Raw genomic sequence first — 26133 nt, 5'->3', positions numbered from 1 at the left:
AGGAGCGGGGGAAAATTAAGGAGTGATGCACACCCTCCCACTGGAAAAAAAATAAATAAATAAATAAATAAAAATAAATAAAAATAAATTTTAAAAAGACAGGTTTTGCCGTCCCGTCTGGTGTTTTTTCCCTACCCGGGGACCCTCTGGAGCAGGATCGAGCCCCCCTCGGGATGCAGGGGGGCTGGTGATCCCAGTGGGAAGCCGAGTTTGCCTCTCACCATCTGAACAGGGGCTCGTCAGGGCGATAATCAAACCCCGAAGTGGCCCCGGTAATGAAACAGCGTTTGATTTTTTTTATTTATTTATTTCAATTTTTTTTTTTTATTTTTTTTTTAAGCGCGGGCTGTGCTGGGTGATCCGCAAAGAGATACGAATCAGAAATGAGATTTTTTTTGAAGTCCTAATGAACCTGATTGCAGGAACATTTATAATCCCCCATGGCTTTAAATGAAATCAGATATAATCAGGAGCTATGGGGAAAGGGAGTGTTTACAGGCAGAGATTGGGAAGTGCTGCTGTATTAGTAAAGATGCTGCTCCTTCTATTGATGTCTAAAATGATGGATAATGTGAGAATGGCAAATATACTATTTGTCTAATGGCTCTGCAATTAAATTCCCCTGTAAATGACCCATGCCTCATTTCATCCTAATCTATGGAATTTTGATTGAATTCGTCAGCTCTAATTGAAAAATACTGCACTTTAATGTCTGCAGTGCAGTTTCAGGACCGCGCTGGTTTTAATGAGACTGTGCCCCTCTGACCCGGGAATATTTTAGACTTTTATTCGAGATTTTTTTTTTTAATTTTTTTTTTTTTTTTTTAAACCGGCGGATTTCTCAACTCGATTCCACGAAAGCCGGGAACGAGAGAGTGCGTGGGGTTTGCCACCACTAAGCTCTCCGTGGCGATGTGTTTCATTAAGGTCTCCTGTAAGGCTCTTAAAGTACTCGGACTCCGGTTGTTTAAATATGTATCCATTGAAAATAAATTTTCAAATAGCCTATTTCCCATTATCCGAACGAATTTCGGGATAAGAGCCGGGATTATGGAAGTCAAATGTCTTTTTTTTTTTTTTTTTTTTTTTACCTGCACCGTGTTATTTTTTACCATTTTGACCTCTTTTTTTATTTTTTTTTCTTTACCCGAAAATCCCGAAAATACCTTCAAGTTTGTTAAAAATGGAAACGGGGGGGGTGGGGGGGGGATGGGGACTAAGGGGGAAGGAACGAGGAAAAAAAATGTAACAACCAGAAAAAAATAAGAAGCGTTGAGTGGAAGTGGGGGAAGCCCCGGTGGGGCTGGAAGGAGTTCAGAGGGGAAGACGTGGAGGAGTTAATGGGATTAAGTGGCGAATGAGGGATTTGGGGATTGTTTTGGAGTTTGTTTTGCTGGTTTGTTTTTTTTTTTTCCTTTGCCCTGTGCAGGGATGGGGGGGAGGAAGGAGGGGTTCCACGCGTGGGGCGGGGGGCGAATCCCTTCGTGCACAGCCCGGGGTAAATCCTGCCCTCCCACCCCTTGCTCGCAGCTCCCAAAATTCCGGAACGAAGCCGGAGCCACGCACGGAGCTGCCTCCCTTTCCCCGCGGCCGGGGGAGTGGGAGCCGCTGATTTTGGGAGGCACTTCTGCACTTCTGCACTTCTGCTCGGGCTCTCTTCTCTTGCTCACCTCCCTTTCCTAAGGGGGAAAAAAAAATACTTAAAAGCGCTGCAGGGTGAGGTGATTTTGGTGATTTTGGTGACGTTTCCCACGCAATTAAAATTTCCCCGGCAAATGGAAGAATTAGCTGGAGAGAGCCTCTGGAAGCGCGGGTTTGCTTTGCAGAAAGGCGGCGGATTCTCAGCGGCTGGAACCGGAGCTGTGCCCGCTGGGGGTACCCGGCTGGGGCAGCGGGAGGTGCCCGAGGCCGGGCTGGGGCAGCGGGAGATGTGGCACCAAAGCTGTCCCCTTCTAGGGTGCCCCCGCGCCGCTGCTGCGAGGTTTTTTGGGGACAAACGCTGCCCGAAGCCACCCGCTCCTGAGCGATTCCCGGAGCGGCGTTTTGGGGCCGCATCTCCAGCCCAGGCCGGGTGTGCTCCCCCTCCGCGGCCCGGCCAGGGCACAGAGTGCTCCCCTAGTCCAGCCCGACCCTCTGCAGGCTGATTTCCCCCAAATCTTTGCGTTTAGCCCCGCTCTGGCGGAGCTCCCGTGGGGCTCCCCTCGCTCCTGCTCCACTTCCCAGGCACAATCGCTCCCCGCTTGCTCCTGCCACAATCAGGCATCGAGTTGGTTTGTTGGTTTGGGTTTTGGTTTTTTGGTGGTTTTTTTCCCCTCCGGGAGAAAAAAAAAAAATCAGCTAATTATGCGCCGAACAAAAAGCCCATTCTTGCCCGAAATAATACTCCCGTCCTGCAAAGGCACTTGTTTGTGGGCAAATTTTGAAGGGGGCTGACAATAAAAACAGCTGCAGGAGCTGGGTGTTGGTACACATTTCCATGCCCGGCCGGATTACTGTGCCTAATTATCCCTGCCCTTCCCGCAATCCAGCGGGGTTTTCCTGGGGAAAAAAAAAGGAATTTTCTGCCCCTCTTGGCTGGCTTTGCAGGAGAGGACTGCGATGGCCGGGTGGAGCACGGGGAAAGGTAAAAAATATGGGAGAGGAAGAGCGGCCACGAAGCATCCACGGGGAAAATCCCACCCTCTGCGGGGCTGGGAAAAGCCCGAGCGCCGCGCTGCTGCACATATGGTGGCCTCCGCAAGACGGAGCCAGGACATATGGAAATGAGCTGGATAAGTAAACTTTTCCCAGTCCCTTCAAGTCGGAGATGGGCCCCAAAAGTGTTTGTGCACACACATCACACAAGCCCCCCTGCCCATCCCCAGCGGCAGCTGCTGCCGTGGCCATCCCCCCCTCCGTGCCACCGGCCACACCTCCGGGACAAATCCTTCCGATCCTTCCTGCAGCGGGAGCGCAGAGACGCCCAGACCCCGCTCTGCCTCACCGACAGGGGCTCGGCACCCCAAAAGCTGCGCCCGGGCAGGGATGGGGAGCCACATGCAGCAAAAACTGCGCCGAGGCCCTAAAGTAACAACCTGCCCCCCCCCTAATTGTTTCTGCCGAGAAAAGAACGTTTTCAGATGGTGGCTGAGGATAAACTGACCCAGATATCCGGGCACGGGCAGCTCCCAGCCCCCGCTCGGGGAAACACCGAGATGCGGCAGCGGCAATTTGCCGGGAAAGGGAATTTTGGGGAGCGCTGAAAATGCCACTGGCCGAGGGCCGGGCGGGAGGTCGGGACCCCAGTCCCAAAACAGGGCTTCGTTTTGGGGCGGTCCTGGGGGATGTGAGACCCCCTCGGAGTTTTAGGGGGTCCGGAGGGTGCCCGGCCAAGAGGGGTCGGATGTGGGGGACGGAGCGTGGTTGTCCCCACCGCTGGCAGCGACATGCCACGGGGGCGGCAGCGTCCTGCGCGACATCTGCCACCCTCCCTGGCGAGTTCGGGCAGCAATTACAATTAGCCGGGAAGGAGCGGCGGCTCGTTAAGGGATTCCCGAGCCGGCGGGCCGGGCGGGAGCGGGGTCTCCTGCTGATCCTTAGGTTTTGGGGGACCCTCCCCCCGGCCAAAGCCACTTTGAGGCGGGGTTTGGCTACAGAACCCCCCCGAAGCCAAGCGCAGGGGCACAGCCAGCAGCATTGTCCCGGGAAGACTTCAACTTCCCGAGGCAGAAGGGATCCCACCCCCAGTCAACTCCCCTCCTTTCTCTTTTTTTTTTTCCTTTCTCCTTCTTTTCTTCTTCTTCTTTTTTTTTTTTTTTCCTGCATTTAATTTTATTTCCCAAACCACTTGATCTTTGCTTGGGAACCTCCATTAATTGCCTGGGTTTGCCTCTTCGCCTGGTCCCTTTATCATTATTTATGGCCTTTGAAATTGTGTAAAGTTCCCTTGACGTTCAATTTACAAGTTTGGGGGCTTTTTTTTTCTTTCCCCCCCCCCTTTTTTTTTTTTTTTGTTCCAGCTTTTGTCCTCGCCAAAGACGTCGTGTTGGAAAAGGCTTTGAGCCGGCCAACATGAGAAGCTCGCCGGAGAAAAGGGAGCAGCCCCTCCATCGCTTTTAATTCCTCCGTGTTGCTGAATGGCTCTTTTACATAATTGCAGAAGCAATTTCAAAGCCAAGCCAGGGGCTGACTTTACCCAGAACCACATGGAGCCTATTTGGGGGCTTTTCAAAAAAAAAAAAAAAAAAAGAGAGAGAGAGAGAGAGAGAGAGAGAGAGAGAGAGAGGGGAAAAAAAAAAAAGAAAGGGGGGCAAAGAAGGGAGGGGGGAAAAAAAGAAGGGGTGAGCGTGAATTAAAAAGAAACAGTAAAAAGAAGGAAGGGAGAAGGCAAGGTGCGGGCAGCGGAGCTGTTGCTGGGGCGCCCGGCGCGGCCGCGCTGTCCCGCGGCGCTCACGCGTGGGCCGGGGCGCCGCCAGCGGGGCGGGGCCTCCCGCGCGGCCCCGCCCCCCGCCGCTCCCGGCCAATGGGCGGCGGCGGCGGCGGCCACGTGGGGCGGGCCGGGTTCCCAGGCGGCCGAAATGTGAATGGGCGCGGGCGGCGCGCGCGGGCAGAGCGGCGGCGGCGGCTCCGCGGGGGCGCAGCGCGGGCGGGGCGGCCCCGAGGTGCGGCAGCTGCCGGGCCGCGGCCCCGCTCCGCCCGGCTCTGCCCGCGCTCTCCGCAGCCGGCACGCCGCCGCCGCCGCCGCCGGGCGGCCGGACGGCGAGGAGGACGAGGAGGAGGAGGAGGAGGAGGAGGAGGAAGGTGCTCGCCCGCCCGCCCGCTCCCGCCGCCGCTCCGGCATGAGCGCGGCTTTCCAGCCCTCGCTGATGATGATGCAGCGCCCGCTGGGAAGCAGCACGGCCTTCAGCATCGACTCGCTGATCGGCAGCCCCCCGCCGCCCGCCCCCGGGCACTTCGTGTACACCGGCTACCCCATGTTCATGCCCTACCGGCCCGTGGTGCTGCCGCCGCCGCCGCCGCCGCCCGCGCTGCCGCAGGGCGCGCTGCAGCCCGCGCTGCCCCCCGCGCACCCGCACCACCACCAGCTGCCCAGCCTGCCCTCCGGCTTCTGCTCCAGCCTGGCCCAGGGCATGGCGCTCACCTCCACGCTCATGGCCACGCTGCCCGGCACCTTCCCCGCCTCCCCGCAGCACCAGGAGGCCGCCAGGAAGTTCGCGCCCCCGGGGAACTTCGAGAAAGCCGACGGGATACCCCCGGACGGCGGCGGCGACGATGGCAAAGCCTTCCTGGGCAAGGACGGGGCCCTCCTGCCCTTCCCCGCCGCCGACGCCGTCCAGGCTTCCCTCGGTGAGTGAGCGCCGGGGGGGACCGGGGGCCGCCGCCCGGGATGCGGGGGTCGGGAGGTGCGGGGGGACCCCCGGGAGGAGACGGGGCCGGGCCCGGGGCGCCGCCGGGCCGGGGAGAGGGGAGAGAAGGGAGGGCTGAGCTCCCGCCGCCGCTCGGGGAGCTATCGGCGAAATCGGAGCGAACGAAAGATGCGCCAGCGGATAGAGGGGGAAAAAAAAGGAGGAAAACAAAACAAAACAAAAAAGGATCCCCGAGGCATCAGTTTTGGGGTGCTGGAGCTGCAGGGCGCGGGGGCGCGGCACGGAGGGTGCGGGATGCTAACGGGAGGCCTCTGCTTCCTTCCCAGCCGGGGCTCTCCGGGGCCAGGGCAAGGAGGACCCCAAAGCAGAGGAGGACGCGAAAGGCAAGGAGGAAAGTTTCTCCATGGACAGCGATCTAGATTATAGCTCGGACGACAACATCCCCGGCCAGGCGGCTCACAAGGAAGAGGACTCTGGCAACGTGCTGGAGGAGAACCCCCAGAACCCCCCCAATTCCACCAACACCACGTCCACGGGCAAAAACCGGCGGAGGCGAACAGCCTTCACCAGCGAGCAGCTGCTGGAGCTGGAGAAGGAATTTCACTGCAAAAAGTACCTGTCCCTGACCGAGAGGTCCCAGATCGCTCACGCCCTCAAACTCAGCGAGGTGCAGGTGAAAATCTGGTTCCAGAACAGGCGGGCGAAATGGAAACGGGTCAAGGCGGGCAACGCCAACTCCAAGACAGGGGAACCTTCCCGAAACCCCAAGATCGTGGTGCCCATCCCGGTGCACGTCAGCAGGTTTGCGATCAGGAGTCAGCATCAGCAGCTGGAGCAAGCCCGACCCTGATCTCTCCCTCCTCCCGCGCTCAGAGCCACAAGTTTTTAAAGGGAAAAGTTTCCAACCCGGGGTTTGAAGGCGACCCACCCGAATAAAAACAAAAACGAGAGAAGCAACACAAAAACAAAACAAAACAAAAAAGCCAAACAAAAAACCACCACCAACAGCAACAAAAAACCCCACCGCAAAAACCCTAAAACAACACGAAAAATAAAAAACCCGCGCGAGCGCATGGCAAATCCCCAGCACGAGCGAACTTCAGAGCGAAACTTTCCGCTCACCGCGAGGGGAAGAGGCTTGGAAAGAGTTTGGGTTCGGAGCAGGGATATCCCAGCTAGAAGAGACACGCAGACACCTCCGCCCCCGCGCACAGAGATATTTCTTGCGAGGCTGCCCCGCTTCGGGCACCCCGGGCTGCGGCGCGGAGCCGCCGCTGGATCCCCTCACCGGAGCATCCCCTGCCAAACCCGCGGCGCCTTTAGCCACCTCTGGCGTTTTCTTTCTTATTTGCGGGCGAAAGGTAAAAAAAACAACAACAAAAAAAAAAAAAAAGACGAGAGAACAAACAAACAAAACAAAACAAAACAAAAACCCGAAAGAAAACTCAGTTTCATTTCATGCCTTTTTTTATTGTTTGGTTTTTATTGCCGATGGCTGAGTGGCAGGCACTGGGAAATTAGTTTTTCAAATTTTTTTTCTTTTTTTTTTCTTTTTTTCTTTTTTTTTTTTGCCTGGCTTTCTGTCGATTAGGTTTGCCTATTCTACCAAGCCATGTTAAAGGAGAGAAGGGGAGGGGGGGTGGGGAAAGGCAAAAGAAAAAAGAAAACAAAAAACAAAGCAGCACGATCTTCACTATTGTGTTTAATTTATTTCAATGTAGCTTATTTCCTTATAAATTATGAAATTTAAAAGCAAACTAAGTCTTGTGAATAAAAACTGAAAAAGAAACAAAAAAGACTGAAAAAGAAAAAAAAAAAGCCAAAAAAAACCCCCTCCAGCTCCCGGCTGTTCTGTCCAGGATTTGGCGTTGAGCTGATTTTCCTTTTCCCTCCTGCGCTGTCGGAGCGGGCTGATGCTGCTCTCGCCTGCATTTTTGATTTTCTGTTTTTGTGGGTTTTTTTCTTTTGCGAAGCCGCATTTATTGCCGGGGAGGAGGGAGCCGGATGGAAAACTTTCTCTATTTTGTTTTTTTGGTGTTTTTTCCCCCCTATTTTCCTTATTTTGAGGGAAAGCTGCAAGAAAAGCTGCTTGGCTGTGACTGAACGGGGATGGCCGCGGGGGTGGGGGTAGGAGCTGCCCCGCGCCCCCCCCCCCGTCCCAGCTCCTGTTTTGGGGTGCAGCCGCTGCCACCAGCCCGTGTTTGGGGGGTGCCGCCTCTGCCTCCCCCAGCCCCGTTTTTGGGGGATTTTGGGGGGTGCAGCCGCTGCCCCCTGCCACGCGCCCGTTTTCCTTGCGCCGGGGCCGGATCGGGGGTGGGAGGGGTCGGTGCCGAAGGGTCCCGCGTCCCCCCCTTCCCTTCCCGCATCCTTTTCATCCCTTTTTTTTTTTTTTTTTTTTCCCCCTCCCCATTATCCGCATCCCGGCTCCATCCTTGCCGGTGCCACCGTGACTTCGGCGAGGGCGATTTGGAATTAAAAATGAAATTTTCCCGAGGAAAACGGAACGCCGGAGGGGTGGGGGGGGGTGGGGAGGGGTCTATTAAAATGAAATCATTAAACCGGGGGGGTCGTTCTGTCCCGGGACAGGCTCCCAGGCTTGGCCGCGTCACATCGCTCGCGCTTCATCACTTATTTATTATAATTACAATAATTAATGTTGTTAATATTATTTTGTTTGGGGCGGAGGGGGTTGGCCGTGGCTCCGGGAGTGCAAAGTGGGGGGGTCCCCGTCCCCACCAGCCGCTCCCCAAAAAGGCACAACCCCGGCCAGCATCGCCGGGGGCCCCACGGGCAGCCGCGGACACGCGGGGAGCAGCGGGAAAACACGATCAATTCCGGCCTTTTCGGCACTGCCTGCTGCTTTAAAGAAAAAAACGGAATATTCATAAGAATGATGACAACAATTCTTGGGGTCCGTCCGCGCGCGGGGGGACGCCGGGAGCTGCGGGGCACGCGTGGGACAAACGCACCCGTGCCACCCCCGGCGCTGCTTCTAAAAAAAAAAAATCATCTCTGGAACTGCTTGAATTTATTCCGGGTGGCTCTCGGTGCGCGGGGCTGCTGCCCGGCCCTGCCGCCCCCAAATCGGGGTGCGCATCCCCAAATCGGGGTGCGCATCCCCAAATCGGGGTGCGCATCCCCAAATCGAGGTGCACCCCCACCCCACCGCCGGCTGTGCCCCCTGCCGGGGCTGTAAGTGCGGGATTTTAGGGAGGAGCAGCTGCTGCTCACCCCCGTCCCCCGCCGGGGATCCCTCCCTGTGCCAGCCCCGGGCGCTGGGAATTATTCACTCGGCGGGCTGGGGTCCCCCGCTGCCCCCCCTGTAACCCGGAGTGCGGCTGGAGGGGGAAGCCCCGGGCCGGGGGCCGGAGGAGAAGGAGATAAACAAGCGAGGGGGTTGATAGCTGTCATCATCACCATCATCATGGCTTTCATTTGGCTGCCTAATGAGTCAGATCACAGGCAGAGAGAAAAATTGTCAATCGCCCAGGCTCTAATGAATTTTTTTGCAAATTGTAATCAAGCCAGGCCGTCTCAGCTCGCTGATTAATGAGACCCAGGAGGCCCGGCCAGCACCTCAGCTTTTTATTCCATCCCGTCCTCCCTGCACTAAATTAACAGCAACTTGTCTGAGCTTCAAATTAACTCCCAATGATTAATTCTGATGGGGGGGTCTGAAGAATAGCTCGTCCTAATAGGCACTGGCCTCTGATGCTGTTTGAAATTAATACACTTCCCCTTTGGCTGCCGGCTTTAATCCAAGGTTGGGTTTTGACATCACTATATTTGTTGTTCCAATAAATTCCTCTTACATCTGCAGATCAAATAATTGCGGTGCTCGGGGAGCGCGGCGGCGGTGCCGGCGAACCCAAAGTGTCGGAGGGGACGGAGAGGCTCCTCTGCTGCTCGCCCCGGCCAGCCTCAGCAAAGCCCGGCTCTCAATTTAGCACAAATGCGGGTTTTTAAGGCTCGGCAGCAGCGGGGCTGGGATGGCGCTGCCTCGCTGTTAAATAAGACATCAGCGCCTTTAAATCCCCCTCGGTCCCCCCCGGCCGCAGGGCCCGGCACACCGGGGCTGCCCGGGGCCCCGAACCCAGCGCAGCTCGGGGACGGCCGCGCTGCCCCCGTTCTGTTTGCGCTGCCTTAATTGCTGTCATTATTTCAGCCGGGACCGGCCGGGCTGCGGCTTTTCGTGCCTTTTCCCTGCCCTGCTGGCCCCGGGGATGCCACAGGGACCCTGCTGTGCCCGGCCGGGGGGAGCTGGGGGCACCCCCGGGGCCGACCCCGACACCCGCAGGGAGGGGCCGGGGGTCTGCGCTCCCTTGGGAATGCTCTCCCGGAGGACTGAGCATCCTCCCCGTCCCCCACGGGCGGTAAAGAGACCCCCCCCATCACCCCTCAGGTGTCCCACGGGGCTGCGTCCATCTCCGTGGGCCGTGAGGAGAGCGATGGGGCCGGGAAGCGAACCCCCGCCGCCGCCGTCATAAAGCACCCGGCACCCTGACGCACAAAAGCAACACCATATGTACGAAGACAACCTGTGTGAATAATAAATTGCACCGTAAAAATTGATTGCCTATCCCAAGCCTTCGGAAAGGCGGGCAGCGCGGAGGGGGCGGCACCGGGAGGGGACGCTGTGCCCGGCCACCCCGCGTCCCCCCTGGGTGCCGGGTCCCTTCCGTCCTCTCCCGCCGCCGCGGGATGCTCGCCCGCCCCTTGCTTGCTCTTTTCTCCCTCCCGCTACGCCTGGACCATAGAGAGCCTTAATCTATTTATTTCAAGCCACTTCATCCTCTCTCCCGCTTTTGTCCCGGCCCCAGCCTCTGGCTTTGTGGCAGGACCGCTGAGGTTTTAAAAGCCCCTTCCCCTATAGTTTGAGGTCTCCTTGGCTGCCTGAATTACAATGGCTAAAACAGGATTACACTGACCTGATCCTATTAAACTCGCCAATCGATCTGTGCCGCCCTCCCTCCGGCTCCGAGAACTTACTCGCCCAACTTTCCCCGGGGCTCAGCCTGGCAAGAGGGAGAAGCCAAAGGCCGCCTTTCCGAGCAGGCCTGATGGAGGATGGAAGGAAAGAAGGAAGGATGGTTGGAGGGAACTTTTGTTTTCTTCGTTTGTTGCCTTTTTTTTTTTTTTAATGGATCCACGTGGATTTTAAACCTCTGCTTCATCTCCCAGAATCTCGGCTCCCAACTAAAAGGCGGCGTTTCCTCGGTGCCCAGGCTGCCAGCTTTGGCAGGAGATTGAGTCAAACCCGTAAAACCACGCCGAAAAGGGCTATTTCAGCTAAAAGCAAAACGATCCTACGGAATGCCCGCAGAATTTGTAAAGATTTTAGCTACGAGCAAAACCCTCCGGTTTGGTTGGCGGGGGGGGGTGTGGGGCAGCTCGCACCGCGCTCCGCCTTTTACAGACAACCCAACGTGGGGGAACCCCCGGCAAGGCACGGCCCGCATCCCCCCGTGCCCCGGGGGCAGCGGCCGGAGCATCCCCGCGGTCCCGGCAGCGATCCCGGCTCCCCCGAGCCGCCGCTCCCGCAGCTCCCGCCGCTCCGGGCTCCGCTGCGGCGGCGGCGCCGGGGATGCTCCGCGCCGGCAGCTGCGGGGAGCGGGAATTCATCCCCCGCGAGTCCCCCGGGAGGATCAGCACCGGGCGGGGGCACGGCGGGGAAGGCTGGGCTGCGGACGCTGGGCTGCCGGGAGCGCTGCATCGGTGGCGAGGGGCCGCGAGGAGCGGCGAAGGGCCCATCGCCGGCTCCGGGGGAGCGCTTTTAGTGCTCTCATCCTATTAATTAACGGAGCAAAAGACAAGCCGGGGATTCGCATTTATAATTTTGCAGGAGAGTCTTACCAACAGCGAGGAGCTGACTGTGTAGTGCCAAGTGCCTGGAGCTCCCAATCTTCTCGAAAACGCGCCAATACCCCAAAAATGGCCTCTCCAAAAGGGCCATTAGCCGTGATATTTTTTTATTTTAAAGTTAACAGGTCTTGATACTACCTGAAGTGATAAAAATTGCAACTGCCTGAGAATAAACAGAATTTTTTACTGTTCTCCTCCCTTTTTTTGATCCTCTTCAAGATTTTTGGTTTTGCTGCAAAAGCATCTGTACTTGGAAATGATGTGGGGAAAATGTGGGATTGGCCCCAAAAGCCCTTTAAGAAACATCTGCTTCCCTTGCTGGCATTTCCAGAACGGGCAAAAGAAGCCTTGGGAATGGGTTATACAAATTAAGGAATTCGGGTAATTTGCTGGCAGCCTTGACTCGAAACAAACCTGTCAGCTCCTCAGGGCCACAGCAACATCTCTTCACCACAAATCCTCCTGCACCATCCTCGGGACTTATCCCATCACCCTAAATGTGGCAGCTGGGGGTAAGACACCTTATCAAATACACAATTCCTTCGCAATTCCACCACTAGGCCACCCTCCTGCCAGAATTCCATGCCCTGCAACCAACTCGGAAAGCACCTCTGAGCTTTTAAGGAGCAACAACTGTTTAGTTTTCCTCCGCTGCTTGGAAAAAAATTGTCTTAATGCTTTTCACCCGAAACCCCAAGAGGATTTGGGTTGAAATTCTCTCTGCCCACCCCAAACACCAAGCCAGACCCTCAAATTGCAGCAACACACCCCGGGTGATTTCATCTCTGCCCAGCAGCAATGGCAAAGACCAGTGCAGAGAGTTCCCCAGCCCGAGCAGCGGGAGCAGCTTTCTGTCCCCATTCCCTCTCAGCGTGGAGGGGATGGGTGACAGCAGAGACCTCCTGCAAACCTGTAGCTGTGCCATGGAGAGCATTTACAAAGAATCTCTCAGCTGCTGAGGAGCCACTCGGGCTTTTCTGAGCCTGGTTCCAGCCGTGGGCTCACAGTGTCTCTCAGAAACACTGCCCCTCTGAGTTAGGCTCACGGTCATTTTTAAGACACACATCTGTATTTTTTTTTCCAACCAGATGCTGGGCTCCTAAGCCCACAGCTGCTATTTCTCCCCCCTCCCCAGTTATTTTCAAATTTCCCCGTTTCCAGAGTGGCAATAAGTCCCTGCCAAAGGAGGGTAATGGGAAGGCTCTCTCCGAGAGAAATTGTTAATTTGGGATTTATAAAGGACTTTCCTTAATGAATAATAGTTGAGATCGATCTGTCTTCCTGTCTCGTTCTGCAAAGTAACATTTGTAAAGTAAGGTGATCCCAATTACTCCCTCTAATGACCCTCTCCAGGAGAGATTCCAGAGGCGCAGCCACCAATCCTCTGCTCCCCTGGTGCCAGGAGCATCCCCTGCTGCCAGGGCTCTTGGATTCATCCAGCTCCCAGTCCCCCACCTCCCTGGGTTCATCCAGCTCCCAGTCCCCCACCTCCCTGGGTTCATCCAGCTCCCAGTCCCCCACCTCCCTGGGTTCATCCAGCTCCCAGTCCCCCACCTCCCTGGGTTCATCCAGCTCCCAGTCCCCCACCTCCCTGCCTGCCATGGATCACTCCAGGATGTCCCACGAATCTTGCAGGACTCACGGGAGGTTTTGGGCTGGAAGGGACCTCAAAGCTCATCTCATTTCAACCTTCCACTAGCCCAGGTTGCTCCAGGCCCTGCCCAGCCTGGCCTGGGACTTTTCCAGGGATGAGGTGTTAACAGCCTGGCATCCCAGTGGAGAGAGAAGAATGGGTTGGTCCCCTGCTGGCGTTGTCACCCCTTGTCCCCAGGGTGCCAGGTCCAGAGAGGGTCACAACGCCCTGACTCCCACCCACTCCTGGCTTGCCAGAGAGAGGAGAAATGACTCAATTACTGCCCAAAAGTGTCTTCACAGGAGAAAATACCGGCACTGAAGGACCCTTGGATACACGGGAGGGGAGTGGATGCGGCAGCTCGAGCCAGCCAGGCTCAAAGGAGGAGCAAGGCCCTTTTTCCTTAAGTTTTTTGCTTAAAATACGGATCCATTACAGATCGGAGCTAACTAACAAGGTGTGAGGGGTCTCTCCATCTTCTCCAGGTCTTTAGCTGGAGACTGGATGCCTTCAGGGAATTGATGCTTTAGCCAAGAGTGGCTTCTTGCCTTTGCAAGTGCCTTCTCCAGCTGTTTCCTCCCTTTTATCCTGCCTCTCTTCCCTTTGCTTCCCCTCTGCAGCAGGAAACGAAGGTGTGGAAATCCCATTCCCTTCCCTCCTTTTCTTGCTGTCATCCCACATCTCTGTCCCACATCCAGAGGCTGATGGAACATCTGGAGGGCCAGGAGCCAAGGATGGGAATTTTTTTCCCATGCTGCAAATCCTGCTTCCCTGGCTCCCCAACACTTGGGACAGAGACTCTCTGCCACACCACCAGTGCTCCCCTTTCTCCTTTGCCTCCACTCCAAGAACATGAGCCCAGAGATGCCCCAGCACCCGGAGAACATTAATGCCACTTTCCCAGCAATTCCAGTGGAGAAGGAAAACCCAGAAAAAAAAAAATACCTCTTAAAAAAAAAAAAAAGCGCAAAATAAAATTCTCTTTTGAATCCCATCTGCACTGCTGGAGGGAACTAAGAAGCACAAGTTGTAAGAGCCTTGCTCTGGGTCACCTTCAGAAGAGGTGACCCACGGACGACACTGCCTTTGGATGCCTCGTCCCTGCTCCAAGGACTATTTTGGGTGTTTGAGCTCTGCTACGCTGCCCGAGTGCAAAGAACAAGCTCCTTTTCTCTCCCTGCCTGCAAAAATCATCCCCCCGGCGAACCGGAGCTGCTGCGAGCCGGGCACGGAGCTCAGAGCTTCCCCCACCTCGCAGGGAGGGGATTCTGCATCCCGGCTCTGGCTGCGGGCTCCGGGGAGTGCTGGAGAGGATGAAATCCCGAATTATTTCTTCACCTGGCACAAAACCTCGGCGCTGCCAGTAGTAACTGGCCAGGCCGATTAAGTGGCAGCCACCAGCCAATAAATAAATTGGAACCATCTCCAGACCTGATTAGCTTGCTAATTAAGCTCAGTTACGGGGAAATCTGCAGTCAATCAGCCCGGCCATTACCAGTTGGATCCGCAGAGCGGGAGATGGGGATGCTGCACCTCTGCTGGGAAGAGCAGGAGGAGGAGGAGGAGGAGGAGGAGGAGGAGGAGGAGGAGGAGGGGAGCGTGCTGGGGGTGGGGAGGAAGGTGGTGCCCAATCCGCTTTCCCCAGCAGCAGTCGGAGAGGCTCGTCCTTCCGGGGAATGCCCCACAGCTCCCCAAAACTGCAGAGCGCCTCCAAAGAAAAGGGTGAGAGCAGGGCTGGGGGGTGTGGTGGATTTTTTGGCCGGGACAGGCTGCTCCCCACGGGAATTTGCAGCTCTGTCCCTTCCCTCTGGCTCCCAGCTCGCAGGCAGCAGCTGGGGACCTCCAGGGGATGCTGAGGGACATCTTCATCCCGCACAGCAGCCACGGGGGTTCGCTCCCCTCTCGGGTCAAGGGAGGTCCGCCCTGCTCGGGCTGGCCCGAAGCTGAGCTGGGATTTCCAAGCCGGTGTCCATCCAGCGCTGGCAGCATTGCAGGATGAGATGTTTTGGCATTTGGGAACCCCTTTTCTCCCTCCTGCTGCCAGCGGGCATCAGGCAGGGAGCTTTTCTCTCCTTCTCATCCTTCCTCTGGCAGCTCGAGGCTGCTGCAGATCCCAGCCTTTCCTTCATCACATTCCCGGCCTTCGACTCCCACTAATCCTCCCAAATGACCCGAGTCGTTTGCTCCTGCACCTAAACGGCAACAAATGCCCATTTTTTTCCCTGCAGGAGGTGATCGGGAGAGTCTCTTCAGCCGAGCAACGAGCAGCCCTGGGTGGCAGCAGCACCAATTCCCGAAAGGCTGGAGCCAACTCCGGGGATTTTGTGCATCCCCTGGAAGCCCAAGGTCAATCCCTGAGCACCAGCAGAGCTCCGCGTCCCTCCCGCTGCCCGGAACGGCATCACCTCTCCTCTCCCGGCCTTCAGCGCTCCTCCTGCTCTCTCGGAGCCCAGGGAGCATCCCCGGCTCCAAACAAACCCATCGGGAGCCGGGAGATCGGTGCGGGCAGAACGCAAATAAATAAGTGCTAATTACTGGCGCTGGGCGTCAAATGGTTCCTGGCAGCGCATTTATTGGGCAATTAAAGGGCTTTACCGGGCATTAGGAGAGATCAATGACAGCCCGGTGGGATTCCCAGCCCGGTTTTCCCTCTGCGCTTGGAGTGGTTTCACCAGGAATGGTCACGGTTCCCTCCTGGTCCCTCCCGCAGGCTGTGCTCCGCCTTTAGGGTGGGCTTGGAGCACCCGAAAGGTCTTTCCCAGCCTAAATGGTGCTCCAGAGTCACGCTCTGGGCGTTGCCCAGGCGGGAATTGCGAGGTTTCATCATGGAAAAAGTGCAGCTCCTGCGGGTGTCACCTGCCCGACATCCACCCCGGCAGCGGAGGGGAAGAGGCAGCGGGGATGGGCTCAAAGCAGCTCCGTGGGGGACGAGCCCCAATTTCCTCTCCCAGCTCGGGTAACGCCAAGTTCCAGCCGGAGGGATCCCTGCTCATGGAGGGGATAGGAAGAGGAGGAATTTCCAAGTCCCAAGCCAAGCCAAGCCATCCTATGGCCTGGATATGGGATGCTGTGGGTGCCCAGAGCTTTCCAGGGATTCTGGGCACCAGCCAAATTGGTGGAGGAGATGAAATCCACTGAGGATTGAGAAACTGATGGAAGAAAAATCCACTGAGGATTATTAAACTCACTGAAAACAGGTGACTCGGAAGTCCCTGAGTTTTCAAGTTCCAGGCTGGGGAAACCCATAGCAAACCCCCATGAAATCAGATTTCAGACACCTCCAGCTCTGGCTTTTGGCCACAGGTGGAGAAATAAGAGATCTGGCTCTTTAAGGCCACTCTTACCTGACCTCCACGGAGCATGAAACGTTTTTGTTTAAAAACCAGGTGGATCGGGGTCTCTCCTGGTAAACAAAGCTGTTTATCAGGAAGCGTCAGCCCTATTGCACCACCTCTGAGCTTCCCGTCCTCATCCCATCGCTCCTCTAACACCAATTTGGATTTGTATTAAAAAACCAAATAAAAAGCAGCAGAAGTGCCCTGGGAATGCCCTGGATGAGGGCTAAAAGCAGGTGGTACCTATGGAGTGAGAATCTTCTGGGCTCTGGAGAAGCTTCCTTGAGCTGGTGCTCCCAGCATCCATCAGAGTGAATCCTTTGGAGGCAAGAGTGGAAATGCACAGCGAGGCCCTTATGGCAGAACAACAGTTTGGGCTCTTTAGGAATTACTTTTTCTCTTAAAAAAAAAAAAAAAAAAAAGGAAAAAAAAAAAGAAAAAAGGGGCTGTTTCCCCCACTCCCATTACGGGAATCAAGAGTTTTCCATCAGAACCTCCTCCTGACCCCCGTTGCTTTGCCGCAGGATATTTTCTTTTTTCCCAAGGCATCAGTGAATGCCACCAGCTGGGAGCGTTTCAGGGGTACACAGGGGTGGGCTCGGGGTAAGGTGAGGAACGTGGGCATGAAAGACATCCTTAAATCTGCTCCACCATCCCTGAGCACCAGGATCTTCCAGGAGAAGCCAGATCTTAGGAGGGTTGTTAGGGAGAGAGAGCAGCCAGCCGTGCCCATCACAGAATCAAAACCCACATCCCTTCAGGAGAGCAAAGGAGGGGAGGGACGGATGGTTCCTAAAAAAAGGAGCACTACTACAGCTTAAAACCAAGGGGAATCCATGCCGAGTTCTCCCAGGCTGGAAGTTCACATTTCAAATCCAGAAGGGGAGAACACAAAGCACCACCTCCTGCCTCGGTGCTGGGGGGTTGGACGGGGTGGGGAAACCTTGCAGGAACAAAGGGCTGCAGATGCTGCGTGACAAACCAGCCCCGTCACCCCAAAAAAGGGGGGAAAAGGAACATCCACAAGCAGTCCTGTGGCTTTGCATCCCCCATGGTGCTGCTGGAGCCTCCCTGGAGCACATGGGAGGGAAGAGCAGGGAAAGAAACAGGAAAGTTCCCCCAAATCCCCGTGGGACAGGAGAGGTGGGAGGCTGGATGGGCAATGAGGGATGGACAGATTTAGGTGAAGGCACAGCAGGCTGAGGAGATAAATCCCAAACCCCCAGATCCCAGGCTGTGGCAGCTTCACTCAGACCACGAGGATACAGTTTCACCGTTCCAACCTTGGCCAGGTTTTCTCTGGAGCAGGATCTCCACTGATGCCCTCTGGGGCATCTTGTCCCTCCTGGGTAGCTTGGAGATCACCAGGACTGCATCAGGTGCAAGGTCAGAAAAAGAGCCAACCCCGATCTGCTGCTTCTCCCTCTTTTCGAGGGAAAACTCCCACTTTTCCCACCTTTCCTCATCTCTGAGCACCCCTAATTTCTCTGTGAGACAAGCACAGACTGGGCAAACCACAGCATTGGCTCTCTCTCTGTGCTGCCCATGTAGATCTTAAACGTCTCATTTCACTCTTCACACCAGGGCACCAGGGTTGTTTAAATCATCTTTAAATCACCATTTCCCCCCGTTCCAATGCACATTTATGGAATCTTACCTGCTGTTCTCCAAGGACCACACAGCTCTGCCAACATTATGTAATTTTTTCCTGCAGAGATCTTTCCAGTGAGTTCCCAGTCTGCCCTGGTGAAAACCCATCACCTCCTGCTCCCCTCTCCATCACCTCCTGTTTGTCTTCTCCTTGACCCTGCTTAGATTCCTGATTTCTCCAGGGGTTGTATTCGGGACAGGACCTCTAAAACTATAAATAAATGTCAATCAGCTGCCCATTGTTCAGGGCTTTGAGGTGCTTCAGAGAAGCCTCATGGAGAGCCACCATTTCCCTCCAAAGTGATTAGGCCATGCCACATCCTGACCTTAGAGATGTTTTATTATTCTTACTTTAAATGATCATTTGGACCAATTTAGCAGATACAGATGTAACCGTTCCCAGCCTAATTCCTTGGATCCCCTCCAGAGAGTCTTAAAGCCAAGGTGCAACATTTACTGCTCCCTTCCTCGGGAGAGTAACTGTTTTTAATGAAAGCTCCCATATTTTTGGCTGGAAGACTTGTCACTCACTCCACATGCACTTTCCGAACTCTTAGATATACACCCATTATGGCCCAGCTGACTTATTGCTTTTTAATTTATCAATTTGCACCATTACTGGCTCTTCTGACATCCCAGGTCCTGGACAATCCTTCATCTTTATTGCTGGCAAAGAGTGACAGGACCTGAGCAGCCACAGGAGGAGGAAGCAGGTGGGGCTCAGTGGAACCACGAAGACTCAGGCAAAGAACAAGCTGCGACCAACAAGTTTTCTTGTCTTTATTAGAAAGAGACCTATACAATATAGCAGCCTCTCTCTGCAGTACTTTACAGCTTTTTTGTTCCTTTTTTTTTTTTTAGTTTTTATTTTTATTTTAATTTTTCAGAATACTGTACAGCTGACACAAAAAATCTCGACGTGTAGAGAGACAGAGAGAGGAAAGGGGAACATAATACAAACTGGCATACTTAATCAAACCCAAATAATAGGAAACAACAAGCAAAGTGAAATGTTTGTCAATTGGTTTAATTACAGTACAAACAATATAAATAAAGCATCATTGAGTCATTGTAAAACAAACTTGCTGGATGAGGTAATATAAAAACAACAACAAAAGACCTTTTTTTGCCTTTTTTTTTTTTTTTTTTTTTTAGAATTTCCACACTGTCTCGTCATCATTTATACATTATTATTTACAGAAACAGAAAACGAACAAAAAAACCCAAACCCCAACAACCCAAGATTTGCTATGAAGCCTGCCATGTGCTAGCTATCTCCTGCCTCTACCCTGAGCAGGTGTCCCCTACTCACCTGGGCTCCCTCCCTACTCTACTGGAAAGACAAACACTACAAAGCAGAAAGACCTGGAAGATTATTTGGGGGCTGAACACCAAACCCAGCCTTTGCAGGTTGGAGCCGGGCCAAGCATTTGGGGTATGCTCAAATCCTGCTGAAGCCCAGGGGCTTTAAGGCAGCAGGAGCTGCAGATCCGAGCTCTTGGCCATTCCAAGGTGAGTCAAGAACATCACGAAATGAGTCCCTGGTGTTTTAGGAGATGCTCCTGCCCCAGATACCCCTCAGTCTGCGCACCACATGCAGTGTGCCAGTGAAAGGTGCTCTTGACAGTGACACAGTAACAGGGAGCTGGGCCAAGCCCTGGACACCTGGGACTAGCAGGGAGCTGCGTGCTGTCAGAGGATGGGAACATCCTCTTTTCCTCTGCAGATTCAGTGGAGAATCCAGCTGAGTCCCTGGTTACCTCAGGAAAAAACACTGGGCAGGTTCTCCACAGCACTTCAAAGGAATTGAAGGAGTGGGAAATGAAAGATCCTCCCTTTGCTTCTACACACCCAGCCATGGCTCTCTCCACAGCTCCTTCCTTGCCCTCTCCCTATGGATTGACCCTGGAAGGACAAGAGACCAAAGCCAGGGTAGAGATGGTGTCGACAACTCAGGCTCAGCTGTTCCCAGACTGTGGCACCTGAGGTTTGTGGCACCCTCACAGCAAAATCTTGGAGCCAGTCATGGCCAAGAACACGTGGAGGGAGGGATGAGGAGCTGCCCTTGGGCAAGAACCCAGCTGGAGAACAGCTCTGAGGAACATCTCACTTGGAAACATCTCCCTGTTATCCCAAACAGCCCCAAAAGGCAGCAGGACCCCAAGTGCTGCTGAATCTCCCCCAGCTCAGTGGTCCCACACTCGGGTTCAGCCAGAAAGATGAGCCTCAAGCAAACTGGTGTTAAAAAGGGCCTCTGAAGTGCAAGACTCTCCTTTCTACCTTCAGAATCTCCTTCCCTGGAGCTTCCCACCCCCAGGGCTGGTGACCTGGGATTTCCCCTCACCAGCAAGTGGGGGGGATGTCTCCCCTCCAGTCCTGGAGGCCGAGCTCAAGGTTTTCTCAAGCTGAACGTTGCTGCCTGAAGGAGTTGGATTTTTGGAAAACCTCTGAGGCTGCAGCAAGCCTGGACCTCATCTCCCTGCACCTCTTCATCCCTCAAGCCAGCATCCCCCATCCTGCCTCCTTGGAAGTGGCAGGTCTGACTCCAGCTGGGAAAAACCTCCAACCAAAGGTTGGCTCCAGCTCTTGACTGGGGCATTCCCACAAGCCCTGCCAGCAGTGTGAGGAGCAGGCACCAGCACATACACACACAGAGCAAGTGCAAAGTGACCTCCAGGAGACACCCGAGGGCTGCACGTCACCCATCGGTCCAACTCAGCTCAACTCCTACATTTGGGATGCCAGAAAACCCCACACTCAGCACCAAAACCCTTCTTGGGTCCTGCAGGAGGAATTTGGGGTTTGGAGCACAGAGACGTGGACGAGCTGTCTCTGTGAGGGGTTTTCCTCCTCGTTCCCTGCAATTCCTGAAGGCCAGGGAAGTGTTTGCAGCTACTTCAGCTCTCAGGAACAACAACAATCCCACATGGATCAGTTCTGACAAGCAGGGAAGAGCAGGGTGCATTCACTGCCAGCAAGCAACGTGGCCACCACCCCCAAGGCATGCCGTGAGACCTCTGAAGGGTCCCCCACCCACCCCCTTCACATTTTGCACAGAACACACAAATGTAAAAATTAGTAGCTCTGAAGCACTGCTAAACAGCCAGTCCTTAGCACTGGAAGCTAAAGAAAAAAAACACATCCAGAAAATGCATGGCTGAGGGGAAGCTAAGGCTCTGCCTGCCCACAGAACCCAGTGCGCCACGGGGGTTTGGGGTACAGGCAGGCACGGGGAGATGAAGAGGTTAAAACTGCTGAAATGCACAAAGACATCTTTATTTTATCCACCCACAAGCAAAATTCTCCCCCCTGAACATGGTAGTAAACGATGGGAGTTGATTCATCCACATCTTGCTGTCACCCTGAAACAAAACATGGGGCCAGAAACATGCTTGGCAATTTTGGGCTGAAGATGGCCCTAAAAAAAACCCCCAAACCGACCTTTTACTTTTCAGAAATCATGCAATTCCCCTCTCTAAACGTGAACTATTCACAGCTCCTGACAATCCTGGCCAAAAGCCCTCAAACCTCCCTTTAAAGCGTGGGACAGGCTCAGTCAACTCAAGGTAAACTGTCCCACTATTTACTGTAAAAACTGGCCCATGCTAAACAACAAAGCAAAACCTACAAATATCCTAAACCAACAAATTCACCCATCTACAGCTCTGGATGTTTTACTCTATGACCTCTATTATTTTTTTCAAACAGGACATTATTTTCCAATAAAACCATTCAAGTCAACCTTCTTCTTCTGGGAACTTAGAATTCAAAAATCACTGCAGAACCTCTGAATTCGGGGTAGTTCAGTGTTTCTTTTCTACCTTGAAAAGAACTTTACTCTGTAGCGGTTTTTTTTTTTTTTTTTTTCCTGTTGTGCAGCAAACACAAGAACATCCAAAACCAGGTTTTCTAAGCAGTAAATTTTACCCACAAATCATCAAGAATGGAAGGGGTGGAACTGAGGATGCAGGCCCAACAGGCAGAGATCCCACCTAAGGATTGCTGTAGCAACCCCATGGTGGGGGAAGGAAGATGCCTGACAATGAGATGAGGATGGGGAAGTTGTCTCCTCTCCAGCCAAGCTGCCTCAAAGTTTGGTCCCCAACGCTGTCCTCCAGTCCCCCCTCTGACAAGAACCACGTAACCAAACATGAAATGACCATTTCACCAACAACAAACCCCAACAACCATCCCTGTTAAGGTGCAAAGGCGGCTCCCCGAGACGTTTGGGAAGGGCCCCTGGGGGACCCCCTTGTGAAATCTGTGCTTGTCTCCACTACCACTACTTTATACTAGAAACTACAAATTACTTCATTTCTCCCGATCTCCATACAAATATAAAAGCTGAAGCTATTCCAACCCCATATAATCTAATTATTCTACATTACAGTGCCAGAGATCACTTCCAAACCTGGATCTGCATTCCCACCTCGACTCTTCTCCCTACATGACTCGGCCTTCTCTGGCCCAGAGAAATCTCCAAGTGCAGCTAAAGCTTTTTATTTTTCTTGCACTAACACAAATAATTTAAGGGAAGGGGGACAAGACAGCGAATTACACAATGTTAATGTTTACATGGTTATTTTACACTGCACCCAGATGCTTCAAAATCCTCTCCACCTTCCAGGAGCTCACCTGGTTCTCCAAGCAGCACCAAGGTCCTCCAAGTTTTTAGAATTTTTTTCCTGCTCCTTTTCTTAACCATCAGAATTGGAAATCTGGTGATGGGAGCACTTGGTCAAATCTTCATTTAGGGGAGGGCCCTGCATTTTCCCAAGGTTGGGTCTTTCTTCTTCATGAAGAACAAGAAGTCAACTGTCCCCGGCAATATCCAGGTTCAGCTGTGACACATCCAACTGAATTCCACAGCAATTAGCCAAGGAGAGGAGGAAATATGGAAACACCAATGGCTGAGTGGCTTCTAGTGTTTTAGTCGTGGATAAAGTGCAGAGGAAGGGGGATTTCAAGGTATCTGGGATGAGGGGAAGGACTGGGGCGGGTGCAATGACAACCACTGCTGCAGACTCCGTTTAGAGAAAACAGCTTTGGCTGCTGGGTTTCTGCTGGGACTGTGTAACCACTTAATTAAAGTACCACTTGGCTTGTCTGGATGCATAATTTTTCCTGCAATACACTGGAATTTCCTCTCCTAAAAACGTTCTGTGCTTTTTCAAGGGCTGCCATCAGAAGACTTTTAGGAAAGGACCACGAAATTTGTCTACCTGCAATCTGCCTGGCTGCCCTTGTTTCTCAAATATCACCCCCAGCCTTGTTATAGGAAGGTGGCCCAAAGAGAGCATTAAACAATGTACAGAAAATCATCTCAATCAAGAAAAAAACCCCAGCTCTGAAACGGAATGTGCACTTTGAACCCTGCCCACTGTGGGTTTGAAACACTGGACTTGGTTTTTGGGATACAAATGCCCTGGATGCTCCTGGGGGGAACAGGAGGGAGCTCTAGCACCTCTGGGATTGCCATTCCTGAATCCCTGCTGTGGCAAAGCTCCTGAGCACCAGCACACAGAGGGGGTTTCACAGCATCCCCTTCAGCTGCACATCAGCTGGGCTATCCCCTCCCTGAGGGACCACCTGTAAGTACCAAATGTCAGGAATGGTGGAGAAATGGCAGTTCAAACAGACACCTTTTCTTAATTAAAAAAAAAAAAAAAATCAAATATTTAGAAGTATCCCAGTGGGAAGGGATGTGTCTGGTGCAGTCAGCCTAGGCTGGCTGGAGAAAGATTCCCACCCCCCAGATACTCAAAGGTCTAGAAAACAACAAAGTAGGAAAGGACAACACCATCAAAGAGGAGAAGCTGGTCAATATTCCTGTGCTTCCATATCAAGGCTCGTTTTTCAGCCACAATTTTGCCTCAAATCCGTAATGTCTCATCTTTTTGCTTTTCCTTAAGATAACCACATCGGATTTCTTCCTTCACATTTTGTCCACATTCAGTTTATTTAGCAACTGCTCCTCCCATTTGTGTGCTGGATGAAAGCCAGAGCCCCGAGGAAGAGCACCACTGAAGGTCTGGGAAATACACAGGAGCAGGTCGATCTGCAAATCACTCTGCTGTGTGCACCTCACTGCCTTCACATAATTGCTCCTTTGCCATTGAATTCAGTTGAGTTTTCAACTTTCTCCATGATAAACCATGCCCCCATCCTCACATTGCCATATGACACTTCAAAAAAGAAAAGAAAAAAAAAATTAAAAAAAAATAAACCAAAAACCAAAAAAAAAAAAAACCAAAAAAATCAACTTTTCTGCCTGCCAAAACCTCTGCTTCCCCACGCCAGAATCCTGCTAGTGGGAAGCAGGAGAAGCTGGGATGTAAGACCAAACTAACCCAATCAAGTGTTGAAACTTGGAATTGAAATGAACTGTCCAGGCCACTTCCACAAGCCATTTTTCTTGCCGAAAGCAGCCGGGCTGGGAGGGAGCGCAGCCGTGCCCTGCCCGCCGCGGTGAAGGCTATCAATTCTGAACTTAATCAAATCTGATCTTCCCCCAGCCAGAATGGGCCTTTTTGTCTTGGCTTATGAAAGCTTCCTGACTTCTGGAGTAAAATATATTTACAGTGCTGAGGAACGGCCTCTTTTCTCCTTTCTGAAAGGTCTCACAGGCTTTTGTTCCTTCCCTGATCTCCTTCTGATATGTTGTTCCTCACAGGCTTTGGAAAGAAGAGTTCACTGCTGGGAATGTTATCAATGTACAATAATGATCTGTAACCCACAGATCCTAACTAGTTGCACATTATTTAGCTCACATCCATTACAGTTTATAAATTAACAGAGATGTCATTTTCTGTACAAAAAAAAAAATCAATGTATATTTACGGTCTTTTTTTTATTCAAATAGATTTTAAATACATAGAATCTAGAGACACAATACAAAAATCTGTATAAGTTAGGCAATGCATCACAGGAGTGACCAAAAACTCAACACAATTTACCTTGGCAAAATGACAGAATGTATTTCAGCTGGCTGAAAACATAACGAAAAAAAAAAAAAATTAGCCTTTAATGCATTTATTAATTTCACCAAACGTACTTGAAATGTTGTTTTCCATAGTGGTATTCATTATTCCTTTTTGTGTTTCAGGCTTACTCTTATTTATTTTTTCCATTTTGTTTTTACACCAAGGAGACTGCAGTCAAATAACACTCAGCAACTCATTTCCTCTCTTTGGACTGAAAAATTAAACAGATACTAAATTATGACAGTGAATTTAGAAAGGAGGGCTCCAAGGGCTCGAAAGAACATGTCTGAGATAATATGATGCTTCTAAGAATATTGCAATCACATCCAAGCAATCACCGAAGCGTGCCATGTAACTACCTCCTCAGCTAATATGCTTTTTTCTCCGTGATGACTAATCATGTTCTATTAAACAGCAGTAATGCTGGAAGAACTCAACTATACAAGTGTAATGAAGCCAGTATTCTCCCCGGACAGATTAGCTACAACTGATTTGACACATACCATCATAGGAGCTTCAAACCTGACAAACTCTGTGCTTGCTTCTGATTTATGCCGTCAAGCTCTTCAGGAGAAGAGAATGGAAATCCAGGCGTCGCCGCATTCCGTAGAGGTGAAATGTTCTGATGTGCTTCACTGTCACTTAGGGAAAGTCACCGTCTCTCCTTCCTTCCTTCCTTCTGCTCCGGCTGGCCTCTCCCCGGCCCGTCCCTGGCGGTGCCGTGTCCCGGGGCGGCGCCGGCGCCGCGCGCGCCGTGCACGGAGACGCCGGCCTGCCCGCGGCCCCCGCGCTCCTCTCGGCCCCCGCGCCCCGCCTGGCGCTCGGGATGGACCGGGGGGAAAAGGGAGGAGGAGAGGTACCGGACTCACAGAGCGGCGCTGCGATGGGGATGGAGGAATGTGAGGCTGCGGACGTGACCGGGGTCAGCGAACGCGCCAGCTCGCTCCCCTCAGATGATGGTGGGCATCCTCCCGCCGCCGTTGTTGCGGTTGTTGTTCTTCCTGGACAAGTTTGGGGTGGCCATGAGGGCGAAGCGCTCGTCGGGGCAGCCGTACTGCAGCAGCACGTCGATGCACTCCTGGCTGGAGGCCTGGCGGGCGTAGGCCAGCGCCGTGTTCCCGTGGGCGTCACGCGCCATCACGTCCACGCCGTACTGCGGGGCGACAAGAGGGGACCTGCTGGGGCCGTGGTGCGAACATTTCGGGAGGGCATTTGGGGTTGGACGTAAGGGAAGATGAGGGAGCGGCCTGACGAGCCACGCACGGTAAAGGTGTTTCTCGAGGGAGGGAGACGCATGCATGGGACACAATCTGCCCCAGCAGATT

At 53.3% G+C, this 26133-nt stretch overlaps 2 protein-coding genes across 11 annotated transcripts in view; one reads left to right on the top strand and one right to left on the bottom strand.

Moving 5' to 3' along the window:
* The first annotated feature begins 4642 nt into the window (after positions 1-4642).
* On the top strand, positions 4643-9543 carry GBX2 (gastrulation brain homeobox 2). Its single transcript, XM_021536078.4, has 2 exons — positions 4643-5325; positions 5672-9543. Exons 1-2 carry the CDS (start codon positions 4818-4820, stop codon positions 6193-6195), a joined length of 1032 nt encoding a protein of 343 aa, XP_021391753.1. The 5' UTR covers positions 4643-4817; the 3' UTR covers positions 6196-9543.
* A 9038-nt stretch (positions 9544-18581) lies between these two features.
* AGAP1 (ArfGAP with GTPase domain, ankyrin repeat and PH domain 1) overlaps positions 18582-26133 on the bottom strand; it is a 308457-nt gene continuing 300905 nt past the window's right edge. For all 10 annotated transcript variants that reach the window (XM_077785208.2, XM_021536092.4, XM_085585530.1 and 7 more), the window contains one exon: positions 18582-25961. In XM_077785208.2, the coding sequence (XP_077641334.2) occupies positions 25758-25961 (204 nt within the window). In that variant the 3' untranslated portion in view covers positions 18582-25757. The remainder of the gene's footprint in view (positions 25962-26133) is intronic.

The sequence above is a fragment of the Lonchura striata genome, chromosome 7, assembly GCF_050655825.1.
Source record: "Lonchura striata isolate lonStrDom1 chromosome 7, ASM5065582v1, whole genome shotgun sequence".
Lineage (NCBI taxonomy): Eukaryota > Metazoa > Chordata > Aves > Passeriformes > Estrildidae > Lonchura > Lonchura striata.
Note: the sequence above shows the minus strand (reverse complement) of the source record. Positions and strands in the feature narration are given on the sequence as shown.